This window comes from Bos indicus, chromosome 8, assembly GCF_029378745.1.
Source record: "Bos indicus isolate NIAB-ARS_2022 breed Sahiwal x Tharparkar chromosome 8, NIAB-ARS_B.indTharparkar_mat_pri_1.0, whole genome shotgun sequence".
Classification (NCBI taxonomy): Eukaryota; Metazoa; Chordata; class Mammalia; order Artiodactyla; family Bovidae; genus Bos; species Bos indicus.
In genome coordinates, this window is record NC_091767.1 from 46,786,398 (window position 1) to 46,811,466 (window position 25,069).

At 38.9% G+C, this 25,069-nt stretch overlaps 1 protein-coding gene across 7 annotated transcripts in view; it reads right to left on the reverse strand.

Annotated features, from left to right (window-relative positions):
- The window catches only part of TRPM3 (transient receptor potential cation channel subfamily M member 3), a 612,207-nt gene that overhangs the window by 136,935 nt on the left and 450,203 nt on the right, over window positions 1–25,069 (reverse strand). For all 7 annotated transcript variants that reach the window (XM_070794649.1, XM_070794646.1, XM_070794648.1 and 4 more), the window contains one exon: window positions 384–456. In XM_070794649.1, coding sequence (XP_070650750.1) covers window positions 384–456 — 73 coding nt within the window. The remainder of the gene's footprint in view (window positions 1–383; window positions 457–25,069) is intronic.

Below are 25,069 nucleotides of genomic sequence, written 5' to 3' on the forward strand. Positions count from 1 at the left end.
AACTTACATTACCATATGCAAAATAGATAGCCAACGGGAATTTGCTGTAAGTCTCAGGAATTCAAACAGGGGCTCTGTATCAACCTAGAGGGCTGGGATGGGGAGGGAGATGGGAGGGAGGTTCAAAAGGGAGGGGATATATGTATACCTATGGCTAATTCATGTTGAGGTTTGACAGAAAACAACAAAATTCTGTAAAGCAATTACTCTTCAATTAAAAAATAAATTAAAAAAAGAATGTGTTACAAGAGAAGTCCTTATGTTATCAATAATTGGATGTGTCATGGTATTATTTGGGATTATATCCACTATTAGGAGACATAAGATTGCTGTCTAATCCATTTAAATTACTTTTGTACTCCTTGTATATAGAAACTCTTTACCTTTGAGCAAAGCTGTCAGGATGGCTAAATCAATGTCCTGGTGTCCTTCTGATCCCATCCGAAATACTGTAATCTGCAATTTGAGACAAGGTGACCATTAGCAATACATTTTTTTCCCTCAAGAGAAATTAAATCAATGAGACGGTATTTGAACACAGACTATCTTAATATCTATAAGGTAGATTTTTAACCACAGAGAAAGCATACATGGCAAGAATTCAATTAGAGGGCTCTGCAATCCATTAAGAGGGAGATGCCTCAATAGCCTCCAAACAGAAACCAATTTAGATAATTCACTGATTATGGTTACAATCTCTGAAACCAGACACAAAGGAAAAATGTCCCCTTTAATCATTTTAGCTTTAGAATAAAAACTTACCAAATTTTCAAAAATGTGTAAGTCATAATTTAAACTGAGTTGAGAAATTAAGTGTTTAAAAAGTTAGTATGCCCTTCAGTAAAGGTACCATGTGCCTTTGTGTCTGTATGTGTTTGTGTGTTTATGCTTGCGCACAGTATAGCCATCACTACATTCTCTCCTAGCAATAGCTACTCAACGGTTTCAATATTGTGATGCCTCTAGATCCTTCAGTCCTCTCAACAACCTTAAACCTTCTTGAGAAGGACTTAGCAGTATCCAGGTGGTAAGGATGAAAAAGCAGACAATAAAATAACATTTTTCTTTTTAATTTTGGTAAGAAAAGTATTCTTTCGGGATGAATGAGGAGGCAGAGAGTACAGAGGTAGCAGTGAAGGATTAAAACATGCTCAATGATAACAAAGATTTTTTTTTCAAGTCAGAGGGAAGCTACTTAAGGAAGCCAAAAGATTATTTGAATATCTACATTGATTGAATTACTACTGTATTCAATTGCTTTAGACTTCAAGTTTCTTTATCTATAAAATGGGGAACTCATGGGGCTTGCTTATTTCTAACTACATAGGAAGTAAACTTCATAGGATTGGCTAATACATAATTCTGGGGAAGATGGTTAAGGACAGGGAAGCCTTGTGTGCTTCAGTCAATGGGTCGCAAAGAGTCAGACATGACTTAACAATTCAACAATATATAATTCTAAATTTTTTACCATGATAAAGAGCACAGGTACCTAGACTCACAGACTGTTCAACTATCAGTTGCTTAGAAATCCTCTAGCCCACTGCCCGGGGACAGAGTCATTTGTTTATGGTCAGCATCAACTTAGAAGGACAGCTATGCCAGGAAGTCGGTAGCTGTCTTGTTTCTTTTGTGTGCCTTAAATACTGGGAAGAACTAAGGAAAGGAACAAGATCTTTGAGCACCTGACCCAAATGGGTTAATAGCTGCTTAACCATTCATATCTGTTTATGTCCTTCAATCAGAGCCTGGGGTGAGTGTAAGGCAGAGATTACAAGTTGAAAAGCCTCAGAGGCCTTTGAATTAAAAAATGTAAAAGATATAGAGGGAGCCAGGCAAAATCCACTTAAGTGCTGTGTTTGGCCTCCAGGCCACAGCTTTGACCTCTGTCAGGGTCAAGGCGGTGCCCCCGGCTCCAGCAGGTTTGTACTAAAATCTGCTTCTGCATAAGCACAAGTTTGGCCAAAGTGCCATCAGGACATTCTCTCAAACAGCTCTTGATGCCCCCAGAAAATCCACTTGGGAGATGAGGGGCAGTTCTCTGTTTTGAACTCAGGAGTGCCTGAATTGGGAAGAAAACTTGAAGTCCACTGCAGAGAGAACCAAGAGGCAGAAGTGGAATTTTGGCTAGACCTTTAACTCTTTAAGCCAGGGCTGGCTAAGGTCTGAAAGGTATTATTGTGTCCTGAGCTGGTAGCAAATTGCAGACTATCAGAATAACATCTCTCATTATTTTAGAAGAATTCAGAAATTAGGCATCAAATGGAACTCCTTAAACGTCTCCCCTACTTGTTCTAGGCATTCAGATGCCTAAATTCCACCGACTAATTAGAGATCCCACTTCAAATGCAAATTCTTCTGAGGCAGCAAATGGATAAATTAAATTTACTCTGAAATAACAGATTACCAGGCTTTCTTTGAAACAGCTTTGAGGAGGGGAAAGGAAGGTTTACAGTATGGAGCTGCTAAAGGATTTCGGGGTCGGGGTGGTGGAGACACAGACATTTGTGCTATTGTTTATCAAGGAACCTGAGGTGGCATTGTGCTCTGGGGCATCACAGGTTTTCTGGAAAGCTGATGTGGAGGGAATAGCTGTCCACCTGTCCAAGCCCCCATCCTGGTATGCTTAGACTGAAGAATCTAAGGACCTCAGAAAGAGTCTGACCAGAGGGAGACCAAACATGAAGGATCCAAAGATGAAATTTATTTCATAATTTTCCCTTGAGTTGACCTGATATATTATGTGTCCACTCCTCTAAATCTTTAAATTTAAATTTGAAGTTAAAATGTTTAAAATATCACTCAATTTATATGTCTTTCTCAGAAAAAAAGATGAATCAAACAAGAAAACCAGAGTTGTCTTCACCTACCACTCTTGGTGTTGGCAAAGATGCAGAAAATCAGATATTCTTAAGTATTTCTGGTGGAGATGTGAATTGAAATAGTAGTTTTGACATATTATAGGTTGATATAAAATTTCTTGGTTTTAATGTATTATTCAGTTCAGTTCAGTTGCTCAGTCATGACTGACTCTTTGCAACCCCATGGACTGCAGCACGCCAGGCCTCCCTGTCCATCACCAACTCCTGGAATTCACCCAAACTCATGTCCATTGAGTTGGTGATGCCATCCAGCCATCTCATCCTCTGTCGTCCCCTTCTCCTCCTGCCCTCAATCTTTCCCAGCATCAGGGTCTTTTCCAATGAGTCAGTTCTCTGCATCAGGTGGCCAAAGTATTGGAGCTTCAGCATCAGTCCTTCCAATGAACACCCAGGACTGATCTCCTTTAGGATGGACTGGTTTGATCTCCTTACAGTCCAAGGGACTCTCAAAGAGTCTTATCCAACACCACAATTCAAAAGCATCAATTCTTCAGTGCTCAGCTTTCTTTATAGCCCAATTCTCACATCCATATATGTCTACCGGAAAAACCATAGCCTTGACTAGTTGGACCTCTGTTGGCAAACTAACGTCTCTGCTTTTTAACATGCTGTCTAGGCTGGTCATAACTTTCCTTCCAAGGAGTAAGTGTCTTTTAATTTCATGGCTGCAATCACCATCTGCAGTGATTTTGGAGCCCCCAAAACTAAAGTAAGCCACTGTTTCCCTATCTATTTCCCATGAAGTGATGGGACCGGATGCCATGATCTTAGTTTTCTGAATGTTGAGCTTTAAGCCAACTTTTTCACTCTCCTCTTTCACTTTCATCAAGAGGCTCTTTAGTTCTTCTTCCCTTTCTGCCATAAAGGTGGTGTCATCTGCATATCTGAGGTTATTGATTATTTCTCCCAGTAATCTTGATTTCAGCTTGTGCTTCATCCAACCCAGCATTTCACAATAAACTGTGGAAAATTCTGAAAGAGATGGGAATACCAGACCACCTGATCTGCCTCTTGAGAAATTTGTATGCAGGTCAGGAAGCAACAATTAGAACTGGACATGGAACAACAGACTGGTTCCAAATAGGAAAAGGAGTTCGTCAAGGCTGTATATTGTCACCCTGTTTATTTAATTTATATGCAGAGTACATCATGAGAAACGCTGGACTGGAAGAAACACAAACCGGAATCAAGATTGCCGGGAGAAATATCAATAACCTCAGATATGCAGATGACACCACCCTTATGGCAGAAAGTGAAGAGGAACTCAAAAGCCTCTTGATGAAAGTGAAAGTGGAGAGTGAAAAAGTTGGCTTAAAGCTCAACATTCAGAAAACGAAGATCATGGCATCTGGTCCCACCACTTCATGGGAAATAGATGGGGAAACAGTGGAAACAGTGTCAGACTTTATTTTTCTGGGCTCCAAAATCACTGCAGATGGTGACTGCAGCCATGAAATTAAAAGATGCTTACCCCTTGGAAGGAAAGTTATGACCAACCTAGATAGCATGTTCAAAAGCAGAGACATTACTTTGCCAACAAAGGTTCGTCTAGTCAAGGCTATGGTTTTTCCTGTGGTCATGTATGGATGTGAGAGTTGGACTGTGAAGAAGGCTGAGCGCCGAAGAATTGATGCTTTTGAACTGTGGTGTTGGAGAAGACTCTTGAGAGTCCCTTGGACTGCAAGGAGATCCACCAGTCCATTCTAAAGGAGATCAGCCCTGGGATTTCTTTGGAAGGAATGATGCTGAAGCTGAAACTCCAGTACTTTGGCCACCTTATGCGAAGAGTTGACTCATTGGAAAAGACTCTGATGCTGGGAGGGATTGGGGGCAGGAGGAGAAGGGGAGGACAGAGGATGAGATGGCTGGATGGCATCACTGACTCGATGGACGTGAGTCTCAGTGAACTCTGGGAGTTGGTGATGGACAGGGAGGCCTGGCATGCTGCGATTCATGGGGTCGCAAAGAGTCGGACACAACTGAGCGACTGATCCGATCTGACTCTGCATATAAGGTAAATAAGCAGGGTGACAATATACAGCCTTAACGTACTCCTTTTCCTATTTGGAGCCAGTCTGTTGTTCCATGTCCAGTTCTAACTGTTGCTTCCTGACCTGCATACAGGTTTCTCAAGAGGCAGGTCAGGTGGTCTGGTATGCCCATCTCTTTCAGAATTTTCCACAGTTTATTGTGATCCACACTGTCAAAGGCTTTGGCATAGTCAATAAAGCAGAAATAGATGTTTTTCTGAACTCTCTTGCTTTTTCGATAGTCCAGTGGATGTTGGCAATTTGATCTCTGGTTCCTCTGCCTTTTTTAAACCAGTTTGAACATCTGGAAGTTCACGGTTCACGTATTGCTGAAATAGTAGCATATAATATTTTGCTAATTGTTTAATTAATTGTTTTTTATTATTTATTTATGTATTATTATTTAACAACAATTTGCAAAATATTATTTGTTACTATTTTATTTAGAATCTTTGCAATTATGTTAGTAAGTTAGGTTGGTATATGTCACCATTCCTCTTGGTTTTGGTATAACGGTTACAGTATATTTTCGGTATGATATGGGAAACTTTTTAAATTTACCTATGCCCCAGAACAATAAATGTAATGAAGGAATTCTCCTTCAGGCAGATTGAGTAGAATGTTTATAAGCTATCTAGCACTGAATCATTTTTAGGGATAGATCACTGATCATCTTTGTAAATTCTCAACAGCTATTAATCAGTTTAGATTTTCTGCCTCTCCTAGGCTCAACTTTATATATTTTCTGATGTAGTCAAAGATTTCATCTAGATTTTCAAGTTTGTTGGTATACAATTATACATGTAATTCTCTTATTTTAAAAGTTCCTTTATATTTACAAATCTATGGATGTTTTTTCATTCTTCTTTCATTTGATCAAAATCACTGTCATTTTAAAGAATCAGATTTTCATTTTATTGATCAATAGTATTACTTAAAATTTGAAGTTACTATTCTCTGCTCATTGTTTCTTCTGCTTTTGCTTCCTTAGCTATTCTTTTCCTAGAAGTTGACTTCCTGGCCAATTTATTTTCATTGTTTGTTCCTAACAAATACATTTATATGTTTATGTATCTCACATGTTTTTATATGCCTTATGTAATTTTTTATGTATTTTATACTTTAAAATATATGCAATTTATTTTCTCTTAAAATTGTTTTAATACGAGAGAGTATATGTATGTATATATTTAAAACATTTTCTAAATGTATTATTTTGTTTGAAAAAAGTGTTTACTCCCTACTTGCTGGGTACAAGTTCAATATTATATATAGATTACATACTACTTTTTATTCAAATATCTACATATTTACTTGTTTCTTCTTTCTGATTATTCATGTTAAAATCTTCTATTAGGTTACAATTATTTCTTGAAAATAAACATTATTTCCTTCGTATGAATATATACATATTGATAAAAAAATTTGTGACAATCTGTTCTTGGTAGATTGAACGTTTAATCAGCATACAATGTCTCCTTTTCCTATTTAATGCTGTTTCTTTGTACTGTATTTTGTTTTACGTTAATATTGTAGTTGTCACAATACACATATGGGAGATTAGGATGTGTCTGGTATATTATTCCATCTGATTGTCACTTTTCTGTGGTCACTTTGTTTTAGGTGTGTATCTTGTAAACAGCAAGGCTAGTTGTCTTTTCTAAAACTCAAGTAGAATCTTTCTCTCAAAGGCAGAAATGAATTCAGCTACATTTAATTACTATTTTCTTGTGTGTTTTCTTTCATCATATTTTGTTTTTCATTGTCTAGATTTTCTTATCATTTCCTTCTGCACCTTTCTTTTCCTTTAACAGTATCATATATTTGCATATATAATACATACACATGGCAAAAACAATCCCAACAGTACAGAAAAATATATGGTGAAAATTAACTGTATCATTTCTGTTGTCAGTTTTCCAGCACCCCTTTAGAAAGGTAGCCAGCATTATTAGTTGTAGAGATGTTCTATACACATATAGAGAGAAATACATGTATCTCCCTTTCACATAAGTGGTGGCAAGTTGTACACACTATTTTATACTTCACTTTTTTTTTCACTTGACAATCTATCCTGGAGACCATTCCATTCAGCCACAAAATGTGCACCATTATCTGTTCAGTGCTTAATGTTTCATTATATGGATGTACTTCTATTAATGAATATATGGGTTGTTCCCAATCTTTTGTCAATATTAGCACCACTGCAGGGGATATCATTGTATGTACATGGCTTAATATATCTATAGGATAAAATTTGTAGGTATGGAATTTCTTGGCCTAGTTAATCTAAGAGGAGCTCATTAATTCATTATTCTGATTCTACTCCCAGGGCTCTCCTGCTATCTTTATTTTGATCCTTTATGGTAAGTGAAATAATTATTTAGAAAACTAGTTTCTATACTTTTAATAATCCAGAAATTACTTAATATTTATTATCTCCTAACATGTTACCCTTTTCCACCTTTGTCCATGCTGAGCTCTGATAGGGATGTGTTTAAGGTATATATTTTTTGTCATTTTGGGTTTTTTTTGTTATTTTGAAGGGTAGAAGAGATAGTCATATGTGTTCATTCTATCAAATCTTGTTAATGAAAATTTTAATAGGAAAAATTTTAAATTAGATAGAAGTCATTAATCTAATTATTTTAAAGGCAATTTAGTAAATGAAGCCTGATTTTCCTTGTAAGAGTGGTATTTTCAACATGCAGCCTAAAATTGATTTGACATGGTTGGTTATTTTGTCAAAACACTATGGAATATAGAGAAATTAATGTGTTCTTCAAGATTTCAAAACAACAAATGTCAAACACTTTTGTTAAAGAAAGACACAACTTTCCCCCCAATTCAGTTTGACATTTTATGTCTTTAGCTTGCTTGTGGACAGATTGCCTTAGCTTGGGTGGAATTCTGATTCTCACGTGAATGCAAGTTCAATTGTTCAAGATGAGATGATTTCACTGTTTTCTGTCCCTTCATCTTATCTGCCAACCAGCTTCTCTGCTTCTGTTCTTGCTTCATTTTGCACCCCTTTAAAGTCAAGAATTTGTCATCCTCACCCTCTGCATACAAGTGATTCACTGAACACACCTTTGCTGAGCTTCTCTGTGCTCGGCACTGTTTAGAAGCTGGGAACAAAGCAGTGAATGAAACTGACAAACAAGCCCTGCCTTCACAGAGTGTAGTCTAGTGAGGAGAGACAGAGGGAAAGTAACTTAACATATGACATGTCAGATTGTGGAAAATGACATACCGCAGTGCTTCTCACTATTAACTTCTTTCTCCATCCCCATTATCACAGCATTTTCAGTCTGTAGTACCTTAACTATTCCAGTTGTTTCATTATTGGTCTTTCCATTCTATTCCCCATACAGCTATTTAAGCAATCTTCCTGATTATATAACCCTTCTTATTAAAATTTTAATGGCCTCAATTATTTATGGTACAAAACTAAAAATTCTTAGCAGGGCATTCAAGGAATGCTGGTATTCCATTCCTGGCAATTTCTTTTGTCTTGTCTCTTGCTGACTACATCTTCACCACCATGCCTTTGCATCCTCTCCCACCACCACAGCCATGACCCAACCCCACACACCTGATGCCCCCCTTGTGCTGAACAGCTTAATCCTTTCAGGGGTTTGGATGTTGTTTCTAGCCTCTTAGCCTTTGTTCATTCAGTTCTTTTTTTTTTTTTGGAAAGCCCTTCTTTCTACTTAGTGAGCAAACTACAAGAATTTCATTGACATATACTACTGAAGAAGCCTTTCTATAGAATTAGGATTGGAACCCTCACTTCTCTTTGTGTATTTATAATACTCTGTAAGGCTGTCTAGCATACTACTTTAACCCTTCATTGCCCTTATTTGCACATATGTCTCTTTGTTTTAAAGAGAGATCCATGTGCAGACAAGATTGCTAGTCTCTGTTCAGTAAATATTTGTTAAGTGGATAAATCATCACCAAAGAGTTGTGTTCAGGAAACTGGTTTGGAGAAACCAAAAAGTAAAAAGTATCACATTCCACACACAAATGGTAACAGCTAAAGTGAACAGGTCTGTTAGGCTACAGATCAAGAGTATTTTAAGCATTAAGAGTAAATTTTAACACAAGAGTCTCCTGGACACTATATTACTGCTAAGCACTTAATCAAACATTATGTGATAGAAACTAGGCAGACTGAGTTTTAGAAATTATTGAAGCTTTAGTGTTAATATATATAATATATAATACAATATATAATAAATAAAAGAGAGTAAAAAAGCTGGCTTAAAACTCAACATTCAAAACACTAAGATCATGGCATCTGGTCCCATCACTTCATGGCAAATAGATGGGGAAAAAAATGGAAATAGTGACAGACTTTATTTTCCTGGGCTCCAAAATCACTGCAGATGGTGACTGTAGCCATGAAATTAAAAGATGCTTGCTCCTTGGAAGAAAAGCTATGACAAACCTAGACAGTGTAATAAAACCAAGACATCACTTTACTGACAAAGGTCTGTATAGTCAAAGCTATGGTTCTTCCAGTAGTCATGCATACATATGAGAGTTGGACCATAAAGAAGTCTGAGTGCTAATGAATTGATGTTTTTGAATTTTAATGCTGGAGAAGACTCTTGAGAGTCCCTTGGATTGCAGGGAGATCAAATCAGTCAATCCTAAAGGAAATCAACCTTGAATATTCATTGGAAGAACTGATGCTGAAGCTGAAGCCCCAATACTTTGGCCATCTGATGCGAAGAGCCAACTCATTGGAAAAGACCCTGATGCTTGGAAAGATTGAAGGCAAAAGGAGAAGAGGGCAGGAGAGGATGAGATAGTTAGATAGCACTGCCGACTAAACAGACATGAATTTGAGCAATCTCCGGGAAATAGTGAAGGACAGGGAAGCCTGGTGTGCTGCAGTCCAGGGGGTTGCAGAGTCGGATGTGACTTAGTGACTGAACAACAGCAAAAGTGTTAATATGACTTTTATGAGATATAGGTGGCACCAATTAACCCAAAAGTATTGACCCATATGTTTCACCACAGTGTTTTGGTGCCTTTTGGATTAAATCATAGTTTAGACAAAGACTTGAAGCAAGAATATATTACAGAAAAATGAAAAAAGACCCAGAAATACAGAAATGATTTGGGATAAGTAATTTTATGTTTGAAGATAATCTTGTTCATTTTCTGAGCAGCAAACAAGTACAGTCACGACCTAAATAACAAAATAAGAGATTCTGTGGCTGAATTAATCATGGACTTCCCACTTATAAAAGCCCGCAGGTATAGTTGAATAAGATAAAGGCACAGAAAAAAAATACTGAGAAAATTAAACTGACTCCCTTTAATCACAAATTAGCTTAATTTGTGATTTATATTTATGTCACAGTGAGCAATAAATCTGTGAAGGTAGACATGGAGATTGAGGCTGGCTTTTGAAAATGAAAATAACCATGATATCAAACTGAAAGACATTTATAAGCTGCAAAAACACTTTGGCTCAATCTATCAAAAATAGAAAGGAACATTTTCACAATCATTTCATGCTGTGTTAGATATGGAAGAGATGATATCTGAGTTTAACAAGTGCTTTGTAACATGTCTGAGAATTTTAGAGTAATACCATAGCTACACAACAGATAATCAGCAAAGTTCATATGATTTTTTTAGGAATTTAGAAAAGTTAAACAATAATAATGTAAACCAATAGACTTAAAGACATCAAACATGCTACATATGGAAATTCCTTAAAGGACACGTCTCTAAAATATTTATTATTTACTCATTAAATTACTTAATAAAGTCTGGAGATATGTTTCCTGAGAATAGAAGCAGGAAGAGAAGGAAAGAATCAGGCTCATAAGTAATTCAATCATCACAATGCAATGACTTTTAAAAATCATCAGCGTAGCAGAATATTTCCCTGATGAATTATTAATGTTCCAGATAATTCAAAATAATTGAGTGATTTATAGAAAGTGCAAAAGTCCATTTTCATCAAGATATAGAATAATACAAACCCCTCGATAAGGATCCTAACAGGAATCCTGGTTGGTAACACAAGGTCTTTGAGCAGATAGTGGCTTCAGTTTTCACTTTGGCACAATCAACGGCCACTTAGTATAGGGTTGTGAATAGTGAATGGCTAATTCATTCTGTCATTAGGATGGATTTCCAGAAGTTTGGGGATCTTGTCACTAGAAATGAGTCTCATAGCTAGAAATGAGTATTTTATAAAAAATACATAAATTACATAAGCGGTTAGTTGTAGTTAAAAGGAAGCTTGTGTTGACCTTGAATCAGATATGTTGTAATGGCCTCCAATTCCATTACTAAAAGTGCTGCAGAGAGGGTAGCAGCTCTCATAAAGCCAGTTGCACCAAAATCGTAATGGGAAGAGACAGCATATGCTGAAAGGGCAGACTTCACACATGGAGGCAGAGCAGCTACAAGCGAGGTCAGAAGTCCCATCTCTATTGGCACCACTACTACCACTGAAAATTCTTGTCATGTCTGACTCTTTGCAATCCCATGGACTATAGCCAGCCAGGCTCCTCTGTCCATAGAATTCTCCAGGCAGGAATACTGGAGTGGGTTGTCATTCCCTTCTCCAGGGGATCTTCCCAACTCATGGATCAAACCCAGGTTTCTGCATTGCAGGCAGATTCTTTACTGTCTGAGCCACCAGGGAAGCCTCAGTGGCTCAGTTGGTAAAGAATCCTACTGCAATGCAGGAGACCCAGGTTCAGTTCCTGGATGGGGAAAATCCCCTGGAGAAGGGAATGACAACCCACTCCAGTAGTCTTGCCTGGAGAATCTCATGGACAGAGGAGCCTGGTGGGCTATAGACCATGGGGTTGCAAAGAGTCTGACATGATTTAGTGGCTAAACCACCACCAGCCACCATAAAGAATTTAAGCTCTTATTTTTTGGAAAAAGGATCTTGAAGTTCAGATTGACCTCATCACTTTCTCCCAGTTTCACTTCCCTTATTTTTATTTTATTTTTAAAATGATTTATTTTAATTGGAGGCTAATTACTTTACCATATTGTAGTGGTTTTTGCCATACATTGACATGAATCAGCCATGGGTGTACATGTGCTCCCCGTCCTGAACCCTCCTCCCACCTTCCTCTCCATCAAATCCCTCAGGGTCATCCCAGTGCACAAGCCCTGAGCACCCTGTCTCATGCATCAAACCTGGACTGGCGATCTGTTTCACATATGATAATAAACATATTTCAATGCTATTCTCTCAAATCATCCCACCCTCGCCTTCTCCCACACAGTACAAAAGATGGTTCTTTACATCTGTGTCTCTTTTGCTGTCTCTCATATAGGGTCATCGTTACCATCTTTCTAAATTCCATATTTATGTATTAATATACTGTATTGGTGTTTTTCTTTCTGACTTACTTCACTCTGTATAATAGGCTCCAGTTTCATCCACCTCATTAGAACTGATTCAAATGCATTTTTTTAATGGCTGAGTAATACTCCATTGTGTATATGTACCACAGCTTTCTTATTCATTTATCTGCTGATGGACATCTAGGTTGCTTCCATGTCCTGGCTATTATAAACAGTGCTGCAATGAACGTTGGGGCACACGTGTCTCTTTCAATTCTGGCTCCTTGGTGTGTATGCCCAGCAGTGGGATTGCTGGGTCATATGGCAATTCTATTTTTAGTTTTTTAAGGAATCTCCACGCTGTTCTCTATAGTGGCTGTACTAGTTTGCATTCCCACCAACAGTGTAAGAGGGTTCCCTTTTCTCTGCACCCTCTCCAGCATTTATTGTTTGTAGACTTTTTGATAGCAGCCATTCTGACTGGTGTGAAATGGTACCTCATTGTGGTTTTGATTTGCATTTCTCTGATAATGAGTGATGTTGAGCATCTTTTCATGTGTTTGTTAGCCATCTGTATGTCTTCTTTGGAGAAATGTCTATTTAGTTCTTTGGCCCATTTTTTGATTGGGTCATTTATTTTTCTGGAATTGAGCTGCAGGAAATGCTTATATATTTTTGACATTAATTCTTTGCAATTGCTTCATTTGCTATTATTTTCTCCCATTCGGAAGGCTGTCTTTTCACCTTGCTTATAGTTTCCTTCATTGTGCAAAAGCTTTTCAGTTTAATTAGGTCCCATTTGTTTATTTTTGCTTTTATTTCCATTACTCTGGGAGGGGGTCATAGAGGATCCTGCTGTGATTTATGTTAGAGGGTGTTTTGCCTGTGTTTCCCATATTTTCACTTTATTCTTTTGATGCTGTACAGGTCCCAAGGCAGTGCTATCTCAAGTAAGTTCGTGGTGCAAATGAAATCATTTGGTGAAGATAAGCTTTGGATGCTCTTGTTTTGTTTTGTCTTTTTTTGGTCTATTTTAGCATGTAAGTCATGTCACAATGTGGTAACTATTGAATACTGGTCATGAACCTAATCAAGGCTCCTCAGGTCCATGTCTGGAATCTCCGTCATAGCCTAAAGAGCACCTTGTGATTCTAAGCCGACACACAGGGAGGACAGGAAAAAGTGAACAGCTGATTTCATGATGAGGCCAACAACAGGAACAGGCTAAATGCCTCATCTACTCATTTTCTGGTGGAAATTTCAGTGGGGCTCTCTACAGGACTGGAAAGTGAAAAACTGAAAGTCACTCAGTAGTGTCCAACTCTTTGTGACCCCATGGACTATAGCCCACCAGGCTCCTCTGTCCATGGAATTCTCCAGGCAAGAATACTGGGGTGGGTAGCCATTTCCTTCTCCAGGGGATCTTCCCAACCCGGGGATCAAACCCAAGTGTCTTGCAACACAGACAAATTATTTACCATCTGAGCCACCAGGGAAGAACAGGGCTGAAACTAGAACAACCTGTTATCTACTATCTCCTGCTTTTGGTTCTGTTACTGAAAATTGATGCTACCTCTTTCATAAAGATACCCCATGAAGATATACCACATATCCAAGGTAAGAGAAACTGAAGTAAGATGGTAGGTGTTGCAAGAGGCATCAGAGGGCAGACACACTGAAACCATAATCTCAGAAAATTAGTCAATCTGATGACATGGACAACAGCGTTGTCTAACTCAGTGAAACTAAGCCATGCCGTGTGGGGCCACCCAAGACAGGCGGGTAATGGTGGAGAGGTCTGACAGAATGTGGTCCACTGGAGAAGGCAATGGCTAGCCACTTCAGTATTCTTGCCTTGAGAACCCCATGAACAGTATGAAAAGGAAAAATGATAGGATACTGAAAGAGGAACTCCCCAGGTCGGTAGGTGCCCAATATACTACTGCAGATCAGTGGAGAAATAACTCCAAAAAGAATGAAGGGAGCCAAAGCAAATCATTACCCAGTTGTGGATATGACTGGTGATAGAAGCAAGGTCCGATGCTGTAAAGAGCAATATTGCATAGGATCCTGGAATGTTAGGTCCATGAATCAAGGCAAATTGGAAGTGGTCAAACAGGAGATGGCAAGAGTGAACGTCGACATTCCAGGAATCAGAGAACTAAAATGGACTGGAATGGGTGAATTTAACTCAGATGACCATTATATCTACTACTGTGGGCAGGAATCCCTTAGAAGAAATGGAGGAGCCATCGTGGTCAACAAAGGAGTCAGAAATTCAGTACGTGGATGCAATCTCAAAAACGACAGAATGATTTCTGTTCGTTTCCAAGGCAAACCATTCAACATCACAGTAATCCAAGCCTATGCCCCGACCAGTAACGCTGAAGAACCTGAAGTTGAATGGTTCTATGAAGACCTACAAGACCTTTTAGAACTAACACCCCAAAAAGATGTCCTTTTCATTATAGGGGACTGGAACGCAAAAGTAGGAAGTCAAGAAACACCTGGGGTAACAGGCAAATTTGGCCTTGGAATACGGAATGAAGCAGGGCAAAGACTAATAGACTTTTGCCAAGAGAACGCACTAGCATAGAAAACACCCTTTTTCAACAACACAAGATAAGACTCTACACATGGACATCACCAGATGGTTAACACCGAAATCAGATTGATTATATTCTTTGCAGCCAAAGATGGAGAAGCTCTATATAGTCAGCAAAAACAAGACCAGGAACTCACTGTGGCTCAGATCATGCTCCTTATTGCCAAATTCAGACTTAAATTGAAGAAAGTAGGGAAAACCACTAGACCATTCAGGTATGACCTAAATCAAATCCCTTATGATTATACAGTGAAAGTGAGAAATAGATTTAAAGGACTAGATCTGATAGAGTGCCTGATGAACTATGGATGGAGGTTTGTGACATTGTACAGGAGACAGGGATCAAGACCATCTCCATGGAAAAGAAATGCAAAAAAGCAAAATGGCTGTCTGGGGAGGCCTTACAAATAACTGTGAAAAGAAGAGAAGCAAAAAGCAAAGGAGAAAAGGAAAGATATAAGCATCTGAATGCAGAGTTCCAAAGAAGAGCAAGGAGAGATAAGAAAGCCTTCCTCAGTGATCAATGCAAAGAAATAGAAGAAAACAACAGAATGGGAAAGCCTAGAGATCTCTTGTGAAAATTAGAGATACCATGGAAACATTTCATGCAAAGATGGGCTCGATAAAGGACAGAAATGGTATGGACCTAACAGAAGCAGAAGATATTAAGAAGAGGTAACAAGAATACAGAGAAGAACTGTACAAAAAAGATCTTCATGACCCAGATAATCACGATGGTGTGATCACTCACCTAGAGCCAGACATCCTGGAATGTGAAGTCAAGTGGGCCTTAGAAAGCATCACTACGAACAAAGCTAGTGGAGGTGATGGAATTCCAGTTGAGCTATTTCAAATCCTGAAAGATGATGCTGCGAAAGTGCTGCACTCAATATGCCAGCACATTTGGAAAACTCAGCAGTGGCCACAGGACTGGAAAAGGTCAGTTTTCATTCCAATCCCAAAGAAAGGCAATGCCAAAGAATGCTCAAACTACCACACAATTGCACTCATCTCACACGCTAGTAAAGCAATGCTCAAAATTCTCCAAGCCATGCCTCACAATACGTGAACTGTGAACTTCTTGATGTTCAAGCTGGATTTAGAAAAGGCAGAGGAACCAGAGATCAAATGCCAACATCCACTGGATCATGGAAAAAGCAAGAGAGTTCCAGAAAAACATCTATTTCTGCTTTATTGACTATGCCAAAGCCTTTGACTGTATGGATCACAAAAAACTGTGGAAAATTCTGATAGAGATGGGAATACCAGACCACCTGAGCTGTCTCTTGAGAAACCTGTATTCAGGTCAGGAAGCAACAGTTAGAACTGGATATGGAACAACAGACTGGTTCCAAATAGGAAAAGGAGTACATCAAGGCTGTATATTGTCACCCTGCTTATTTAACTTATATGCAGAGTACATCATGAGAAACCTGGGGTTGAAGAAGCACAAGGTGGAATCAAGATTGCCGGGAGAAATATCAATAAGCTCAGATATGCAGATGACACCACCCTTATGGCAGAAAGTGAAGAGGAACCAAAAAGCCTAATAAAAGTGAAAGAGGAGAGTAAAAAAGTTGGCGTAAAGCTCAACATTCTTTCCCACTTTTTGATATGGTTGTTTGTTTTTCTGGCAATGAGTTGTATGAGCTGCTTGTACATTTTGGAAATTAATCCTTTGTCAGTTGTTTCATTGCTATTATTTTCTCCTATTCTGAGGGTTGTCTTTTCACCTTTCATACAGTTTCCTTTGCTGTCCAAAAGCTTTAAAGTTTAATCAGGTCCCACTTGTTTACTTTTGTTTTTATTTACTCTAGAAGTAAATTTATTTACTCTAGAAGTTGGGTCATAGAGCATCCTGCTTTGATTTATGTCATTGAGTGTTCTTCCTATGTTTTCCTTTAAGAGTTTTACAGTTTCTGGTCTTACATTTAGGTCTTCAATCCATTTTGAGTCTATCTTTGTATATGGTGTTAGGAAGTGTTTTAATTTCATTCATTTACATGTAGCTGTCCAGTTTTCCCAGCACCATTTATTGAAGAAGTCCTACTATATATTGTATATTTGCCCCATTGTATATTCTTGCCTCCTTTGTCAAAAATAAGGTATGCATAGGTGCATGGGTTTATTTCTTGGCTTATTATCTTGTCTATATTTCTGTTTTTGTGCCAGTAGCATATTGTCTTGATGACTGTAGCTTTGTAGTATAATCTGAAATCAGGAAGCTTGATTCCTCTAGCTCCATTCTTCTTTCTCAAGACTGCTTTGGCTATTTGGGGTCTTTTGTGTTTCCATATGAATTGTGAAACTTTTTGTTCTAGTTCTGTGAAAAATGCCATTGGTAATTTGATAGGGATTGCATTGAATCTGTAGATTGCATTTGGTAGTATAGTCATTTTTACAATATTGATTCTTCCTACCCAGGAACATGGAATATCTCTCCATCTGTTTATGTTGTCTTTGATTTCTTTCATCAGTGTCTTATAATTTTCTGTGTACAGTTCTTTTGTCACCTTAGGTAAGTTTATTCCTAGATATTTAATTCTTTTTGTTGCAGTGGTGAATGGGATTTATTCCTTAATTTCTCTTCCTGATTTTTCACTGTTAGTTTATAGAAATGCAAGTGATTTCTGTGTATTGAGTTTGTATCCTGCAACTTTGCTAAATTCACTGATTAGCTCTAGTAATTTTCTGATACTATCTTTAGGGTATAATATGTACAATATCATACCATCTGCAAACAGTGAGAGCTTTACTTCTTTTCTGATCTGGATTTCTTTCATTTCTTTTTCTTCTCTGATTGCTGTAGCTAGGACTTCCAGAACTATGTTGAATAACAGTGGTGAAAGTGGACACCCTTGTCTTGTTCCTGAACTTAGTTGCAATGCTTTCAGTTTTTCACCACTGAGAATAATATTTGCTGAGGCTTATCATACATGGCCTTTACCATGTTGAGGTAGCTTCTTTCTATGCCCATTTTTTGAAGAGTTTTCATCATAAATGGGTGCTAAATTTTGTCAAAGGCTTTTTCTGCATCTATTGAGATTATTATATGGTTTTAATCTTTCAATTTGTTAATATAGTGTATCACATTGATTGACTTGCATATATTGAAGAATCCTTGCATTCCTGGAATAAACCCAACTTGATCATGATGTATGAGCTTCTTGATGTGTTTTTGCATCTATGTTCATCAGTGATATTGGCCTGTAGTTTTCTTTTTTTATGCTGTCTTTGTCTGATTTTGGTATCAGGGAGATGGTGGCCTCATAGAACAAGTTTGGAAATGTTCTTTCCTCTGCAATTTTTTGAAAGAGTTTTAGAAGGATAGGCATTAGCTCTTCTATAAGTGTTTGATAGAATTCTCCTGTGAAGCCATCTGGTCCTGGGCTTTTGTTTTTTGGGAGATTTTTGATCACAGCTTCAACTTCAGTACTTGTAATTGGGCTGTTCATATATCTATTTCTTCCTGGTTCAGTAATGGAAGATTGAACTTTTTAGGAATCTGTCCATTTCTTCCAAGTTATCCATTTTATTGCCATATAGTTGTTCATAATAGACTCTTATAATCCTTTGTATTTCTGCATTGTCTGTTGTAACCTCTCCTTTTTCATTTCTAATTTTGTTGATTTGATTCTTCTCTCTTTTTTCTTGATGAGTCTGGCTAAAGGTTTGTCAATTTTGTTTATCTTCTCAAAGAACCAGCTTTTAGTTTTATTAATCTTTACTATTGTTTCTTTTATTTCTTTTCATTTGTTTCTGCTCGGATCTTTACGATTTCTTTTCTTTTTTTTTTTTTTTAAACTTTACATAATTGTATTAGTTTTGCCAAATATCAAAATGAATCCGCCACAGGCATACATGTGTTCCCCATCCTGAACCCTCCTCCCTCCTCCCTCCCCACACCATCCCTCTGGGGCGTCCCAGTGCTCCAGCCCCAAGCATCCAGTATCGCGCATCGAACCTGGACTGGCAACTCGTTTCTTGCATGATATTCTACATGTTTCAATGTCACTCTCCCAAATCTTCCCACCCTCTCCCTCTCCCACAGAGTCCATAAGACTGTTCTATACATCAGTGTCTCTTTTGCTGTCTCGTACACCAGGTTATTGTTACCATCTTTCTAAATTCCATATATATGCGTTAGTATACTGTATTTCTGTTTTTCCTTCTGGCTTACTTCACTCTGTATAATAGGCTCCAGTTTCATCCACCTCATTAGAACTGATTCAAATGTATTCTTTTTAATGGCTGAGTAATACTCCATTGTGTATATGTACCACAGCTTTCTTACCCATTCATCTGCTGATGGACATCTAGGTTGCTTCCATGTCCTGGCTATTATAAACAGTGCTGCGATGAACATTGGGGTACACGTGTCTCTTTCCCTTCTGGTTTCCTCAGTGTGTATGCCCAGCAGTGGGATTGCTGGATCATAAGGCAGTTCTATTTCCAGTTTTTTAAGGAATCTCCACACTGTTCTCCATAGTGGCTGTACTAGTTTGCATTCCCACCAACAGTGTAAGAGGGTTCCCTTTTCTCCACACCCTCTCCAGCACTTATTATTTGTAGACTTTTGGATCGCAGCCATTCTGACTGGTGTGAAATGGTATCTCATAGTGGTTTTGATTTGCATTTCTCTGATAATGAGTGGTGTTGAGCATCTTTTCATGTGTTTCTTTTCATGTGTTTGCTGCTTTTGCTGCATCCCACAGGTTTTGAGTTGTCGTGTTTTCATTGTCATTCATTTCTAGAAATTCTTTGATTTCCCTTTTGATTTCTTCAGTAACCTGTTAGTTATTTAGAAACGTGTTGTTTAATCTCCATTTGTTTGTGTTTCTTACAGTTTTTTTTCGTGTAATTGATGTCTAGTCTCATAGTGTTGTGGTCTGAGAAGATGCTTGATATGATTCCAATTTTCTTAAATTTACTGAGGTTTGATTTGTGACCCAAGATGTGGTCTATCCTGGAGAATGTTCCATATGCACTTGAGGAGAAGGTGTATTCTTCTGGCTTTGGTTGGAATGTCCTGAAGATATCAATGAGATACATCTCATCTAATGTATCATTTAAGACTTGTGTTTCCTTATTAATCTGCTGTTTTGATGATCTGTCCATTGGGATGAGTGGGGTGTTAAAGTCTCCTATTATTATTGTCTTACTGTCGATTTCTCCTTTTATGTCTGTTAGTGTTTGTCTTATGTTTTGAGGTGCTCCTATGTTGGGTGCATAGATTTTTACAGTTGTTATGTCTTCCTCTTGGATTGATCCCCTATCATGTAGTGTCCTTCCTTATCTCTTGTGATCTTCTTCATTTTAAGGTCTATTTTGTCTTATATGAGGATTGCTACTCCAGCTTTCACTTCCATTTGCATGGAATATATTTTCCCATCCTCTTACTTTCAGTCTATATGTGTCTTTAGGTCTGAAGTGGGTTTCTTGTAGACAGCATATACACGGGTCTTGTTTTTGTGTCCATTCAGGCAGTCTGTGTCTTTTGGTTGGAGCATTTAATTCATTTACATTTAAAGTAATTATTGATTATATATGTTCCTATTGCCATTTTCTTAATTGGGGTTGATTTTGTAGATCTGTTTTCTTCTCTTGAATTTCTTGACTATATCAGTCCCTTTAACATTTGTTGTAAAGCTGGTTTGGTGGTACTAAATTTTCTTAACTTTTGCTTGTCTGAAATGCTTTTTATTTCTCATACATCTTTTTCTGAGTTTGTCACAATTACCAAGACATCGTATACCTCTGCAGCCCAACTAGTCCTTTGATTGTGATCTCTCCGGGGGAAGTGATGCCCAGAAGCCATCACAAAATGCCATAGATTGAGGGGTTCTCTTTCCTCCCTTTTCAAATCAGTCCAGTTTCCCTGGCAACAATCTTGTTGACGGTTTCCAAAGTTGATAGACCAGATACCCCTGGTCAACCCTCTGGGAACCTGCCCAGTGGGAGGGCATGCTACCTGTTACTGAGTCCATCTCATGGGAAACCCTTTGGCCAGGGCAATCCTGAGTCTTATCCAGTAAGAGAGGTCTTTGAGGGTAAAATGAATATTTTAGATTACTTTCTCACTTTAGGAAAAGATACATTTTGCTTCTTCGCTTCCTGCCCAAGCATAAGGATCATCATCTGCTAAAGTGGTTAGCAGACATTTGATCCTGTCCAATTTCTCCATAAGACATTTGGTTCATGCCAAAAAAGTCCCTGAACTTTGGTCCTATTCAAAGCATCCATGAACATATTGGGTCCATGCCAAGTGGTGTTGGAGAAGATTCTTGAAAGTCCCTTGGACTGCAAGGAGATCCAACCAGTCCATTCTAAAGGAAATCAGCCCTGGGGTTTCTTTGGAAGGAATGATGCTAAAGCTGAAACTCCAGTACTTTGGCCACCTCATGCGAAGAGTTGACTCACTGGAAAAGACTCTGATGCTGGGAGGGATTGGGGGCAGGAGGAGAAGGGGACGACAGAGGATGAGATGGCTGGATGGCATCGCTGACTCGATGGACGTGAGTCTGAGTGAACTCTAGGAGTTGGTTATGGATAGGGAGGCCTGGCATGCTGCGATTCATGGGGTCGCAAAGAGTCAGACACGACTGAGCGACTGAACTGAACTGAACTGAACTGAAATGGTTTGGAAAGAACTAAGTATCAAGGACATTTTGGTGTGGACCAAATCTCTTATGGATATTTTGGACAGACCTAAGTGTCCTGCAGAGAAGGCAATGGCACCCCACTCCAGTACTCTTGCCTGGAAAATCCCATGGGCAGAGGAGCCTGGTAGGCTGCAGTCCATGGGGTCGCTAAGAGTTGGACAGGACTGAGTGACTTCACTTTCACTTTTCACTTTCATGCATTGGAGAAGGAAATGGCCACCCACTCCAGTGTTCTTGCCTGGAGAATCCCAGGGACAGAGGAGCTTGGTAGGAGGCCGTCTATGGGGTCACACAGAGTCGGACACGACTGAAGCGACTTAGCAGCAGCAGCAGCAAATGTCCTGCAAGGCCAGAAACAAATAGCTGGAAGGCAGGGCATGTAAGCTTGTTGAGGTTGGGGGAGTTGCTTTCTTCCAGGCTGATTTTCTACACCTTCGCTGATGGAGCAGTGAAAGACAGCTGTTTAAATAATACTCACTTTAGAGCCTGTGGAAGAATATAGTATAAAGGGTGGTGGGGGGGGGGATGTTTTAGAGGAAAATACCCATTTCAACCTTTGTAAATACTTTCAGATTCCCGAGGTTTCTTTGTGTGGCTAACAAAAAGAAAACAAGTGACAAGATTAAACAAAGATAAGTTTCCTATGACATATGTCTGTTTTCAAAGAGATACTGGTCTATTCCCTTACTTCTCTGAATCTTGGTTTTACCATCCACAAAAAAATAATTGACTGGGTGATAACTGGGGTTCTTTTTAGCTTTACAGATCACATAATTTCTCTCTTCGTGCTCAGAATGGCAGAAACCAGCATTAGGGGCATCTGATAGGTTCAGCTTTCTATGTGATACATTAATTGTATCCCCTTAACAATATCCCTATGAAGGGACTTGATTTTTATGGATGATTCTATATGAAAAATCTTGTTTCCATTTGCTGCTTTATCTAATCTATTAGCTTTGGGAAAACTATTACAATTTTAAAAAATTGAGATATATTAAGAATTGGCATAAAGCACTATAAATTTAAAATGTACACTATGTTGATTTGATACATTTGTATATTGCAATATGATTACTATTACAGAGCTAACTAAATGATCTAGCAATCTCACTTCTGGTTATATGTCCAAAGAAAATGAAAACAGGATATTGAAAAGATACTGTACTCCATGTTAACTGTTTCATTATTCACAATATCCAAGATTTGGAAACAACCTAATGTCCATCAACACATGAATGGAAAAAGTAGATGTGGCATATGTATACAATGGAATATTTTTCAGTCACAAAAAATAAGGAAATCCTGCAATTTGCAACAACATGTTGCATCCATGTTGTAACATGGATGGATATTGAGGTCATTATGCTAAGTGAGATGTCAGAGAGAAAAGACAAATACTGTATGATATCACCTACATGTGAATCTAAAACAGTCAAACTCATAGAAGCAAATCATCATTTTTAAATGTTCCCCTTTTATGTTGCTGGACCAAGTCCCTATAATCTCTGTTCCACACCACGCATACCATATTGTTGATACTTAACCCATTAAATACCCAGCTCTTATACCTATAAAATTGGTTAAGAGGCACATGACAACCCTTCCTGAGTTCAGGAAACCCTGTCACTTTCATGACTCAAGGAAACACCCAAAGCCATACTGTGGGCACTGGTCTAGCCTCTGAGTTCTCATCTTACATGGTCCCCCACAACCCTCTTGGAACTCTGAGACATTTTATGCTCTGGATTGGAGAGGAAAGATTGTGTATAGAATGTAAGCTTTAGACTCATAAAGATTCAGAAGTGAATCATGACAGTTGCTAGACATGTAATCTTAGGTTACTGCTTAAGTGCTACTGTTGTGTCCAACTCTTTGGGATCCCATGGACTGTAGCCCACCAGGCTTCTCTGTCCATGGAATTTTCCAGGCAAGAATACTGGGTTGCCATTTCCTTCTCCAAGATCTTCCTGACCCAGGGATTGCACCTGTGTTTCATGCATCGGCAAGCAGATTCCTTACCACTGCACCATCTGGGAAGCCCTCTTTGGGCTTCAGTTTCTGTTTATGTGAAATAGTGATAACTTTTTGCCTCTCTATTTATAAAAAAAAATATTGCAAAGCTCTATGTGGAATTATCTTTTAAAATTATATAGCGTTATTTCTGGGATATGGTATGGACTCAAAATTGTTAATTTCCTTCCCGTTTCATGTTCCCCAGGCCTTCTCTCTCCCATTGTGGTGGCTTTGCCTGTCTATTCTCTCTGCTGGCACATCTTGCCCCTGAAGCTGTGTCTGACCCCTTTGTCCTCCCAGGCACAGTTGAAGCATCACCTCCTGCAAACTCATCTTGATTCTGATCATCCTTTACTCAGGTTAGGTGTCTGTCCTCTGTACTTCCTTGGAATTATGTGAATATACCTCTGACACTGTACCACAAACAATGCCACGCTAGTGACAGCAATATTATTGAGGCCGCTTGTGTGTCGCACAATGAGCCAAACACTGTGCAAGCACTTCATAACATGACTTCAGCCAGTCTCACAAAACTCTATCATCTAATTACTGTTATTCCCATTTCACAGCTGTGACCTTGAGGCCAGAGAGATTGGATTCCATGTGGAAGCCCATGCAGTTAGAAAGGTGCGTTTGAATCTAGACAGCCTGTTTCAAGGGCATAAATCTCTTTGCTTGTCTGCCTCTTCCCATAGTCTCTGATTTTTTGGAAGACAAGAATATGTCCTCCATCTCTACATTCCTGTTACCCAGTAGCATCACTGACACATCATGAGTGCTCAGTGAATGTTTGTGGAATGAATCCTTCATTCTGAGTTCAAATCTGGCCTGTAGTTTTCAGATGGGGACTGTATAATGTATACAAAGACTATCTCCCTGACCAAAGTTTAGTCAGGCTCCTCTGAACACTCTCCTCCACTAGGCTCTAACCTTTGGGCTTCCACATTCATCTCTGCATTGATTGACTAGTTTTAGCAAGAATCCTCTGCCCTCAATGTCTTATCACCCTCAGTATCTGGCAAAATTTCTCATCCTCTCCCACTGTGCCACCTCCCTGGCCCCTTTCACCCCAGGTGATATTTGATCATCCTGGCCTGCCTTCAACAAGAATCCTTTTAGGTCAGTTTAGCAAGAAGCATCCTACCCTCTTAGTAATTTTCCATTCAGGGACCCTCCTCCTTCAACTCCGTAGCTATAAATCCCTACTTTTCCTTGTTCTGTTTGCTGCTGCTGCTGCTGCTGCTAAGTCACTTCAGTCGTGTCCGACTCGGTGCGACCCCAGAGACGGCAGCCCACCAGGCTCCCCCGTCCCTGGGATTCTCCAGGCAAGAACACTGGAGTGGGTTGCCACTGCCTTCTCCAATGCATGAAAGTGGAAAGTGAAAGTGAAGTCACTCAGTCGTGACCGACTCCTAGCGACCCCATGGACTGCAGCCTACCAGGCTCCTCTGTCCGTGGGATTTGCTAGGCAAGAGTACTGGAGGGTTGCCGAGTTGCCCAATTGCTCTTCTTTATTGCAAAATGCTATTGCAGTACACC